Source organism: Agelaius tricolor, unplaced genomic scaffold (assembly GCF_023055355.1).
Source record: "Agelaius tricolor isolate 1412-34295 unplaced genomic scaffold, bAgeTri1.0.p SCAF_20, whole genome shotgun sequence".
Lineage (NCBI taxonomy): Eukaryota > Metazoa > Chordata > Aves > Passeriformes > Icteridae > Agelaius > Agelaius tricolor.
The window spans coordinates 12,250,857-12,262,967 of record NW_027269280.1 but is presented as its reverse complement, the minus strand read 5'-3'; the positions used below and the strand labels follow the sequence as shown (position 1 = coordinate 12,262,967).

General features: G+C 49.7%; 1 protein-coding gene across 1 annotated transcript in view; it reads left to right on the top strand.

Moving 5' to 3' along the window:
* Positions 1-12,111, top strand: part of KSR2 (kinase suppressor of ras 2) — an 85,360-nt gene that overhangs the window by 11,193 nt on the left and 62,056 nt on the right. Inside the window, 2 exon segments of the mRNA XM_071445699.1 lie at positions 6,652-6,995; positions 6,997-7,154. Coding sequence (XP_071301800.1) covers positions 6,652-6,995; positions 6,997-7,154 — 502 coding nt within the window.

Here is a 12,111-nt window from a genome sequence, read left to right as displayed (position 1 = left end):
TCTGTGGGATGCTGCTGCTCCATTTGTTCCCTAATGGGGCAGCTGATGGGGCTGCCAGCATTCCTGGTGGTCCATTGGATCCCAGCAGGGGAGAGCCAGCAAGCAGGGAGTGTTTGTGTTTCCCATTTAACTCCATCCATCACCCACTGCTCTGCCTGCTCTGTCCCTTTGGCATTGCTGGGATGCTGCTGTGGCCACTCCTGCTCTGCCAGAGCTGGATCTGGATCCTTGGAAATGCCAGCTGCTGTGGGTCTGTGCCCTCCTGGAGATGCATTGTCCCATGGATGACACAACCTTGGGGACAGGGAGGTGACCTGAGGGGTGCAGGAGCTCCCAGGCAGTGGAGGAGACCAAATCTCCCTGAATTTCTTGAGGATTTGGGTGTGGGAAGCTCCTCCTGTTCCCTGCCTCTGCCAAGCAAACAGCTCCATCCCAGGAATTCACCTTCTTTTCACCCCCTGGGAGAGCAGGAGCAGAGTCCCTGCCCCTCTCCTGCCAGCAGGGAGTTGGGAACAGTGGGATTTCTGGCCAGGGAAGGGCAGGATGCTCCCTGGGTGCCTTGGGATGAGGGGGGGCACTGGGAGCTGATCATCCCACCCTGCTCCAGACTCCCTATGGTCCAGGCAGCGTGTTTTGGTGGGATGTGGGATTGGGATGGGCAGAGCAGCACTGCTGGGACCTTGGGAATGTCCCCCTGGCCTGATGGGGACTGAGCAGTGATGGAGTTGTGGCTTTGGGGTGCACTTAGGGGGTGCTGTGCTGTTTTTATCCATCCATCCATCCATCCATCCATCCATCCATCCATCCATCCATCCACCCATCCATCATCCATCCATCCATCATCCATCCATCCATCCACCCATCCATCATCCATCCATCCATCCATCCTCCATCATCCATCCATCCATCATCCATCCATCATCCATCCATCCATCCATCCATCATCCATCCATCATCCATCCATCCATCATCCATCCATCCATCCACCCATCCATCATCCATCCATCCATCCATCCTCCATCATCCATCCATCCATCCATCCATCCATCCATCATCCATCCATCCATCATCCATCCATCATCCATCCATCATCCATCCATCCATCCATCCATCATCCATCCATCCATCCATCCATCCATGGATCCATCATCCATCCATCCATCCATCCATCATCCATCCATCCATCCATCCATCCATCATCCATCCATCATCCATCCATCATCCACCCATCCCTCCATCATCCATCCATCCATCATCCATCCATCATCCATCCACCCATCCATCCATCTTCCATCCATCCACCATCCACCCATCTGCTGGATTCCAGGGATTTGGAGCTGCTGGCTGGCTCCATGGCTCCATGACAGTGAGATACCAGCCCTGAGGACCTGTCTGGGAATCTTTAGGATGGGGATAGAAAAGCATCCCGGGACAGCAGTGATGCTTTTTGGATGCAGTGTTGGGATTTTAGATCCATTGGGATATAACAGCCCCCACCAAAGGAGCCCCAAATGCACCAACTGCCTCAGAAACACCTTTTAATCTGTATTTTAGCAGCATTTTATCTCCTTGTGAATCAATACACTGTTCTCATCCCAAAAATGTAATTAATGAACAAGTTACATCCTTAAAAGCTGGAATTCCTTGGCAGGAGCTGCAGCGGCTGATTCCGAGTCGCCAAGATTTGTATTCATAAAGCAGGAATGAGGTTCAGGATTAACCTTTCCCATCCATCTTTATTTATTGAGTCATTAATTAGAAGCCTCTAATTTCCCAGGCCGCCCCTGCCTGGGCAGGGAGCTGGAGGCTGTTTCATGGAGATGGATTTGGCCAGGATGGGCTTGGAAAAGGAGGCACTTCCCAAGCTGAGCATCCCGGGGGCAGCAGGGAAAACCCCGGTGTTGTGGTGTTGTGAGGGTCCCCAGGATGAGGTGAGAGATGAGAATTTGATTCCAAGTTCTTAGAAGGCTGATTTATGATATTATGATATTATATTAAAATAAATTATGTACTAAAACTCTACTAAAGAAAAAGAAAGGAGACATCCGAAGGCTGGACAAGAATCAGTAATAAGAACCCAGGACAGACTCAGAGTCTGACACAGCTGATGGTGATTGGGCATTAATTAAAAACAATTCCCATGCTGGGTCAACAATTCTCCAAATCACATTCCAAAGCACCAAAACACGGAGAAGCTGAAGCTTCCCAGCTTCCTAGGAGAAGAAATCCTGGCAAAGGGATTTTTTATAAAATATCACAGTGACACCCCAGAGCACCCCATAAATTAGAGCGTGGCACATCCACACTCACCCCCTACTTTGTGGGGTTACCAAAGATTGGGTTTTCCTGGGATCCTTGGGGTTTTGTTTTGGGGTTTGATCTCGGGGCGGGATTAATTGAATATTAAATCCTCCAGGAGCTGTGGCTGCAGGAGTTGATGGGCTGTGACTGCTGGGGGATGTGTGCAGGTTTTTAAGTGTCCTACCGGGAAAAATGAGCTGGAATGGGATCTTGATGAGCCCTGGGAAGGCTGAGGGTGGCTTGGGGACAGCGTGGGGTCAGACAGGGTCGAGAGCAGTGAGGGAAAAGCAGGAAAAACCCAGTTTGAAGGGAATTGGAGGGAATTTGGGAGCTGTGCTGGTGTGATGGACAGGAGGGAAGAGTTGACCTTCCTGATATCCCAGTGCTGCCAGGCTGAGGATTCCAGAGTCCATTCCAGAGGCTGCTATCCTGGCATGTGTGTGCTGGTTCCCAAAACACCCTGGGCATCCCAAAATCTCCAGTTTGGAGCAGCTTTTGGGAAGGGCAGGAGCACTGGGAGCGTCCCCAGGAGCAGCTGGGCTGCCTTGCCCCAGCTCCCGTGGGAATTGTTCCCAGCCTTTCTTTGTAGGAAAACAAAGCAAACCTTGCTTTTTGTGGTTTGGGACAGGTGGGATTTTTCCATCTCTGGATCCATGAGCTGCATCCCAGCGCTGCCTCCTCTTCCCAGGAGTGTTTTCCTGTCGGTTTTTAATGGAGAAGTTTGGGAAAAGTTTCCCTGATGAAATGGGTTGGATCCGAGGGGATTTGAAGCCAAATTCACCCCAAGGGAGCATCCACAGGGACAGGAGAAGTGTCCCGTGGGATTGGGAGGTGGCTGTGGCTCATATCAAAAAAAGAACATAATTTTTATTGAATAAATATGATTATATTATAATAGATAAAATTATATAATAAAAAATATATTATATTATCTATTACATATAATCTAATTATATATACATATAATATATATATTATATGTATATATAAATATTATATATAATGTATATATAAATATATAATGTATATATAATATAATTATAATATATATAATAACATATATTATATAATCTTTTCTATCTTATCTATTCTCTTATATTATAAAGTATAATATATATTAAATAATATTATACATAATATATAATATATCATATATAACATGTGTATTCATATATAATTATATAATACATATAATAAATATAATTATATTACATATATTCTTAATATATAAATATATAAATAAATATATAAAATATATATAGAAATAATATAGAAAGAAATCATTAATATATATAATATATTAAAGAAATACTGTATATTAAATATATATAATATATTTAATATGTATGTATACATAATATATATTGAACATGTATATATACATACGTAAATAAATAAATATATACTTAATACATATATATTTAATATATATAATATATTAAAGAAATACTGTATATTAGACTATATAATAATTAATAAATAATATATATTAAATTTAATATGAAATAACATAATATAATATATAATATTTGGAATCTAAAAAAAACAACGAAGTTTTGAGGAGCAATCAGGGAACAAACGGGACACAGGGGACTTTCCTTCCCTCCCATCTCTCCCCGTGCATTTCCAGCCGGGAATCGGAGCAGCAGCAGCGGCAGCAGCGGGGAGCGCCGGGAGGGAGCGGGATCCTCCCGCCCCTAACAGGCTTTGGAGCCGGAGGAGCTTTGGGATATTTTTGTTGTTTTTTCCCCTCTTAAGCGCATTCCCGGTTTAAGCTGATCCCATCTCGCTGCCTGCCACCTTCCCCTCTGGAATTACGTTCTCCCGCCTTTTCCCGGTTATTTTCAGCCCGGACCGGGGGTGGATTTTATTCCCATGGGGTGCAGGGACGTCTTCGCCCCATCTTCATTAACTCCGCTAATTAGCGCCGGGCCGGCTCGGCGTTATGCAAATCAAGGCGACGGAAGCGGCCAATGGGAAGAGCAGGATTTGCATAGGCTCGCGGTGATTTGCATAGCGGATACTTTTCAAATTTCTTTTTTGCAAATATTTTTACTATTCTTATTTTTATTTTAATTTATTTTTATTTATTCATCGTTCTAATGAGTTATTTTATTTTTAAGCATTGATAGTTTTTATTTCTTTTAATTTCTTATTTGATCGAATTAATTTTATTTTACAGCATTTTTACTTCTTACTTTTCATTTCTTGTACTTCTTATATATTCTAATTAATTTTTTTATTTTTTAGAATTTTTACTTATTTTTTCACTTTCTTTATTTTGATGTACTTTTATTTTCAGTTAATTTTAATTTTAAACCTTTTAATTATATTTTATTCTGATTAATTTATTTTAATTTCTAAAAGTTTAATACTTGCTTTACTTTAATTTTTAATTCATTCTAATTAATTCATTTTAATTGTAAAGATTTTAAATATTATTTTAATTTTTATTCTTCTGTTTATACATGTTTTAATATTTCACAATTATTTAGAAATTGTTTATTGTTATTTTAAACATACTTTATAGTTATTTGGGAATTTTTTCCTGTTCATTTTTTCATATTTTACAATTATTTTGGCCTTTTTTATCAGTTATTTTGATGTTGTGCTCTGAGAAAATGACTCCAGCAAACTCCTCATGCCCCATCCTCCACCCCTTGACTAAAAGCTTTTTTTCAACCCAAACCTTTCCTTTCCCAAGCCTCTCCTTTTCCCCTGGAGCTTGAAGTGGAACATTCCCATGAAAAGCCTGGAGCAAGGGGAGAGGATCCAATTCCCAACGCAGCCAGGGAGGGGAAGGAGGAGATTTGGAAAATGAGGAGATTTGGGTTTTCCTTGGTGGGGACAATCAAAAGGCCTCAGTCGAGGGGCCTTGAGCTGGGATTGAGGACCAAATTCCTCCTGGATCATCCCTGGGATGCTCCAAAGGTGCTGCTTGGCTCCTGCTGGTGATGGATAATTAGGAGTGGAGAGGAGCCTCTGTTCATTACAGCCCCCTCATTATGGGAGGGAGGGGTGTCACCATCCCAGTGCCACCATTGGGGGTGGCAGCAGGAGCTGGTGATGGTGGGGACACGTGGGGACACCTCCACCCCTGGAAATCCCTCTCTTGGAGTGGTGAGGCTCCACAGTGGGATCTCCAGAGCAGCTCTGGCTGCCCCTGCATCCCTGGAATGCCCAAGGCCATGTTGGACAGGACTTAGAGCAGCCTGGGACAGTGGGAGGTGTCCCTGCCATGGCAGGGGTGGCACTGGATGGTCCTGTGGGAATCTCTGTGGCTTTCAGGCCACCCATCCCTCTGCTCTGGAGCCAGGCTGGGAGAGCTGGGGGTGCTCACCTGGAGAGGAGAAGGCTCCAGGGACACCTCAGAGCCCCTTGCAGGGCCTAAAGGGGCTCCAGGAGAGCTGGGGAGGGACTGGGACAAGGGATGGAGGGACAGGACACAGGGAATGGCTCCCACTGCCAGAGGGCAGGGATGGATGGGATATTGGGAATTAGGAATTGTTCTCTGGCAGGGTGGGCAGGCCCTGGCACAGGTGCCCAGAGCAGCTGGGGCTGCCCCTGGATCCCTGGCAGTGCCCAAGGCCAGGCTGGACACTGGGGCTGGGAGCAGCCTGGGACAGTGGGAGGTGTCCCTGCCATGGCAGGGGGTGGCACTGGATGGGATTTAATGTTCCTTCCCACCCAAACCATTCCAAGATTCTGTAACACAGAGAAGCTTCCTGCTGGGATGCAGTGCCAGCATTGAATCAATCATGGAACAGCTGGGTTGGAAGGAACCTTTAGGATCATCCCAGTCCATAGGCAAGGATGCCTTCCACTCAACCAGGCTGCTCCCAGCCCCATCCACCCCATAAACCCTCCCAGGGATGGGACCTTTAACCCCTGCAGGGCTGATCAGAGAATCCCTGTGACCGTGTTCACAGGGGTCTTATGTTGAGGGAAGAGACGAGGATCTGATTCCATGTTTCAGAAGGCTTGATTTATTATTTTATGATATATATTACATTAAAACTATACCAAAAGAATAGAAGAAAAAGACCTCATCAGAAGGCCAGCTAAGAATAGAAAGCAAAGAATGATAACAAAAGCTTCTGTCTTGGACTCTCTGTCCGAGCCAGCTGACTGTGATTGGCCATGAATTACAAACAAACCAAGATGGGCCAATCCCAGATGCACCTGTTGCATTCCACAGCAGCAGATAACCATTGCTTACATTTCATTCCTGAGGCCTCTCATCTTCTCAGGAGGAAAAATCCTAAGGAAAGGATTTTTCACGAAAAGATGTCTGCGACAAATCCCCACCCTCTGCCGCACCTCACGGCCGTGTCTCTGTGCCCTCTCCAGGCGGGAGCCTCTCCAAGCAGGACTGGACCATCCAGTGGCCGAGCACGGAGCCGGGCAAGGAGAACAGCCCCGGCTGCCCCAGCGCGGAGCCGGGGCCCTGGGGCAGGACGCACCCGAGCCCCAAGGTACCACCCAAATGCGGGCAGCACCACTGCCACGCCAGCTCGTCCCACGGCCCCATGTACACGCACGTGGACCGCCTGACCGTGGAGGGCCACCCGGGGCTGTGCCCACCGCTGGAGTCCGGGCACCGCTCGCTGCCGCCGTCGCCAAGGCAGCGCCACGCCGCGCACACCCCCCCGCGCACCCCCAACATCGTCACCACCATGACCCCGCCGGGGACCCCCCCCCGTGCGCCGCAGGAACAAACTGAAGCCCCCCGGGACTCCCCCGCCCTCGTCGAGGAAGCTGATCCACCTCATCCCGGGATTCACGGCGCTGCACCGCAGCAAATCCCACGAGTTCCAGCTGGGGCACCGCGTGGATGAGGCGCACACCCCCAAGTAAGTGGTGCCCCGGGTGCTGCTGCGTGTTGGGAGGGGAAAACCTCATCCCAGCGCCTTGGGAAAAGGACTTTTATCCCTAAATAATGCGTCTAGTTTGGAGGTTTTGTGTGGAAATTCCTTTTTGCAGCTCCTTGCAGCAGGGGTGTTGTGGGATGGTGTCGGTTCTGCTCCCCCAGGATCTCATTTTGGGGTGGATGGGGAGCTAGGAAGTTGTGGGATGGGGTTCTGCTCCCCCGGGATCTCATTTTGGGGTGGATGAGGTGCACACCCCAAGTAAGTGGTGCCCCGGGTGTGTGTTGAGAGGGGTAAACCTCATCCCAGCGCCTTGGGAAAAGGATTTTTATCCCTAAATAATGTGTCTAGTTTGGAGGTTTTGTATGGAAATTCCTTTTTGCAGCTCCTTGCAGCGGGGGTGTTGTGGGATGGTGTCGGTTCTGCTCCCCCAGGATCTCATTTTGGGGTGGGTGGGGAGCTGGGAAGTTGTGGGATGGGGTTCTGCTCCCCCAGGATCTCATTTTGGGGTGGATGGGGAGCACCCAGGGGCTCCAGGATTGCTGCTGGCCATGCTGGAATGTGGGATGGGAGGGTTGGGTTTTCCAGCTGCTGCACGGGAATGGCTGTGAGAGCTGCATGGGGGAGTGAGTGCACGCCGGAGAGAGATGGGAATAATCACCTTCCAGCTGCAAAGTGGATATATGGATTTATAAATCCTCATGGAGAGGAGTTTGTGTTCTGGAGATCCCCCGGGATCTTTTCCATCCAGAATCTGCCGCATCCCGCGGCTCCTGCTCTGCGGCTCCGCTGCCGGCAGAGGCTGCTGCTGTGCAGGGAAAGGATTCCCTGGCATCCCTACATTCCCTCCCTATCCCTTTCCTTCCCTTTCCGTGGCCCTGCTCGGAAAACCTTCCTCCTGCCATGGCACGGGGTGGCAGAGGGAACTCGTGGCCCCTTTGGGACATCACCGCCTCTCCCTGAGGGCGTTTCGGGATGGAGCTGGTCCAAAGCAGGATCCCAGGACAAGCTGCTCCTTTTGTCCCCAGATTCGGAGTTCTTGGGGATAAAAAAGCCGTGCCAGAATCTTGGGAAGAGTCCTCTGAGGGCTGTGGAGGGAGCATGGAAGCTTTGGCACAGCACAGCCCCTCCGGCCTGTCCGTGGTGTTTGGGCAGCTCCAACTGGGGTACAGGAAGGGTTAAATCCACTGAGGTGCTCCCAGTGCCTGACCTGGAGCTGCCCTTGTTGGGCAGAGGGAACCAGGGCAGGTTTGGGGGTGGCAGATGTGTCTGGTGGCCTCAGCGTGGCGGTGTCACTTGTCCCCCGGGCTGTGGCAGCCGTCATTGTGCAGGGGTGAGGGTGAGCATCCACCCTCCTTTTCCCCTGAGCTGGGAATTTTTGTTCTCTCAGGGCTTTTAGCTTTTGGGAACAAAGCCATTTCAGCTGGAAAAGCCTCCTGGAAGGCCACCCTCATGCTCAGGCACTGGAGAAGTGTTGGCTTTGTTGGGTCCCCAGGAGCAGCCCCGTGTCCCCAGGGAGCATTCCTGGGAGCTGCCTCTCCCTCCTCCCGCTTTTCTCGGCATTCCAGCCCCGATCCATGCTCTGCCATCCGCTGGAGAGGGTCTCACCCAGGGCAGAGCTGGCCCTGTTTGATCCCTGGGTTGGTCCCTGGGTATTCCCTGATGATCCTGAGCTGAAATTGCCGGGCAGCAGCGGGAAGGGAGCGCTGGAGATGTTGGGAAAGATGTCCCTGTCAGGCAGGGATCACAGGAATGGAGGTTTGGGCTGGAAGGAGTTAAAGCTCGTGTCATTCCAAGGGCAGGGACACCTTCCAGCACTGTGGTCACCCTGACCTGGAGCTGGACACCATGGAATCTTCTGGTCACTGATTCCCCAGTGTGGGGAGGGGGTGCCTGGAATTCCCTGCAAAGGGAAGGAACAGGGAAAGGCATGCAGATGGAAATGCCACATAGGGTGACACAAACACACAGTGATGTCCCCTCTGCCTTCATCCCTCTCCACACAAGGTGCCCAGAGAAGCTGAGGCTGCCCCTGGATCTCTGGAATGTCCCAGGCCAGGTTGGATGGGATTTGGAGCAGCCTGGGACAGTGGGAGGTGTCCCTGCCATGGCAGGGGTGGCACTGGATGGGCTTTAAGGTCCCTTCCCACCCAAACCATTCCATGATTCCTTTGCCTGACTGCAGCCAGTTCTCCCAGTGTCTCCAGTGCTCCCTTCCCAGTGGTGCAGGGCAAATTCAGCTCCTGATTAGGGAATTAATCAAGGGAAGAGCCAATATTGACAGGGCCCCGTTGTGCTCCAGGGGCTGCTGCGCCGGGTTGGATCTGGATTCCTGCAAACCTCTTGGAGAAGCAGGGAACTTCATTTTCTCTAATGGCACTTAATGATTTTGCAGGAGACAACCACTAAATCCTGCCTGCTAATCCCATTAGTGCTTCGGGATTGTAATTAGTGCATTAAAGAGGCAGCTTCTTCTTTTTTCCCTCTTTTTTTCCAGCACAGCCCTGCTGGAGTGGAAGTTGTTTATTAGCCTGGATGAGGTGGAAAATGCCTGGCACAGATAAAAAGTGGATTAAAATTGAAATATTTTCTGGCTCTTCTCAGCTAATTGTTATTTTATGGCCGTGGAATTTGAGGATGGATTTTTTTTTTAATGCCACACTTTTACAGTGTTCCTGAAGTCCGAGTCCTCTGTGCTTCCTGCAGGAGGGAGCTCATCCCTGGAGGAGGGTTTGGAGCCTTCCCTGATCAACCCCTCCTGGTTTTTGTTGTGCTCCTGGGCCCTTGGGTTGCTTTGGATTGGGGCTTTTTGTTCCCTGTGTCCTGTTCCAGCATGGAAGGAGGGGCTGGACATGGACAGCTGAGAGTTTGAGGATCCCAAGTGCTGGGTGGGATCTCCTGGAGTGATTTGGGGAGGAGATTTAACTCCATCCTGCCTGGTCTCTGCAAGGGCCCTTCTGAGACCCTCCCAGGAGAGAGGTTGGTGTCCCTCAGGCTGATTTATGGAATGGTTTGGGATGGAAGGGACATTAAAGCCCATCCAGTGCCACCCCTGCCATGAGCAGGGACACCTCCCACTGTCCCAGGTGCTCCCAGCCCCAGTGTCCAGCCTGGCCTTGGGCACTGCCAGGGATCCAGGGGCAGCCCCAGCTGCTCTGGGCACCTGTGCCAGGGCCTGCCCACCCTGCCAGGGAACAATTCCCAATTCCCAATATCCCATCCATCCCTGCCCTCTGGCAGTGGGAGCCATTCCCTGGGTCCTGCCACTTATCCAAAGTCCCTTTATCTCCTCCTCAGCTCAGGATGGGGTGAAAGGGGCTCTGGGGTGACTTTGGCAGGAGGAGAAATCTCTCTCCCTATGAGCTGTGGGTTGGGATTGATGGAGTGGAGCCCTCAGGGTTCTCTGAGGCTGCTCCCCCTGGATTTTTCCACCTTGGCACAGACAGAAAATAAACCAGCACCATTTATTTGTGACAGCAGCAGCAGCGACCGGGTCCCCTCCCGAGCAAGGCCACCTTGTACTGCTTGATTCCCGATGACAGCTCATAAACTCCTTTGAATGTTGTGTTTTGGATCTTATTCCTGGTGTTTAATCCATCATTTCTGTGTGCCAAGACCTTCTGAGGCAGGGGTTAAGTCTGATTTTTTTGTTTTGGAGCTCCCAGCCTCCAATTTTCCCGCATGGAGTCTCCAGCTGTCGACCGTAACTCCGAGGTACGGAACATTACTCCTGAAAAGATCCCCTGACTTCCATAAATCCACAGCCCATAAACATCTCAGGAATGGTCCTCAAACCCAAACAAAACATTGAGAGTGGCTGATAAAATAATGCCCATTTAATACCTCATGAATTCCACGGGCCATTGGAGTCTCTCATGGGTAGTTAATGATTATCCATCAGCCAGGAGCCAGGGAAGAAACAAACTTGGAATGGGAGGTCTCAAAAATCCATTAGCTGGGGAATAGAAGTCCAGCTCGTTAAGGGCTTGTTAACCCTTGGAAGGAGTGGGTGGATTTTACCCTTTGGCCCATCCTTTGGCCCATCTTTTCTCTTTTGTCCTCTACCTAGGCCCACCCATCATCCTTGGACCCCTCTTTAGACCTGGCCTTCATCTTTAGGCCTCCCCTTTAGCCCACCCTTCGTCCTTGGACCCCTCTTTAGACCTGGCCTTCATCTTTAGGCCTCCCCTTTAGCCCATCCTTCATCCTTGGACCCCTCTTTAGACCTGGCCTTTGGCCAGTTCTTGGTCCTTTGGCCCATCCTTTATCCTCTGACCTCTACCTAGGCCCACTCATCGTCCTTGGACCCATCTTTAGACCTGGCCTTCATCTTTAGACCTCTCCTTGAAGCCATCCTTCATCTCTGGACCCCTCATTAGACCTGGCCTTTGTCCTTTGACCCATCCTTTATCCTTTGACCTGTATTTAGACCTTTTCTTTGTCCTTAGACATATCCATCATCCTTGGGCCCATCCTTAGACCCATCTTTCTTCTTTAGACCTGTCCTTGGACTCATCCTGGGATCCCTCACTAGACCCATCCTTCATCCTTAGGCTCATCCTTAGACTTTTCCTTTGTACTTAGAACCATTCTTCATGTTTAGACCCATCCTCAGACCCATCCTTCATCTTTACACCTGTCCCTGGACCCACCCCTCATCCTGGGACCCCACATTGGACCCATCCTTTGTCCTTTGGCCCATCCTTAGACAGATCCTTCATCCTTTCCCCCGTATTTGGACCCCTCCTTCATCCTTAGGCCTGTCCTTGGGCCTGTCCTTCATCCCTGCACCCCTCATTAGACCCTGGAGCCCTTTCCTTCTCTGACCCACCCTTTGTCCTTTGACTCATCCTTAGACTCATCCTTCATCCTTAGATCCCTCATTAGACACAGCCTTCATCTTTTGACCCATCCTTCACCTTTGGACCCCTCCTTAACCCAT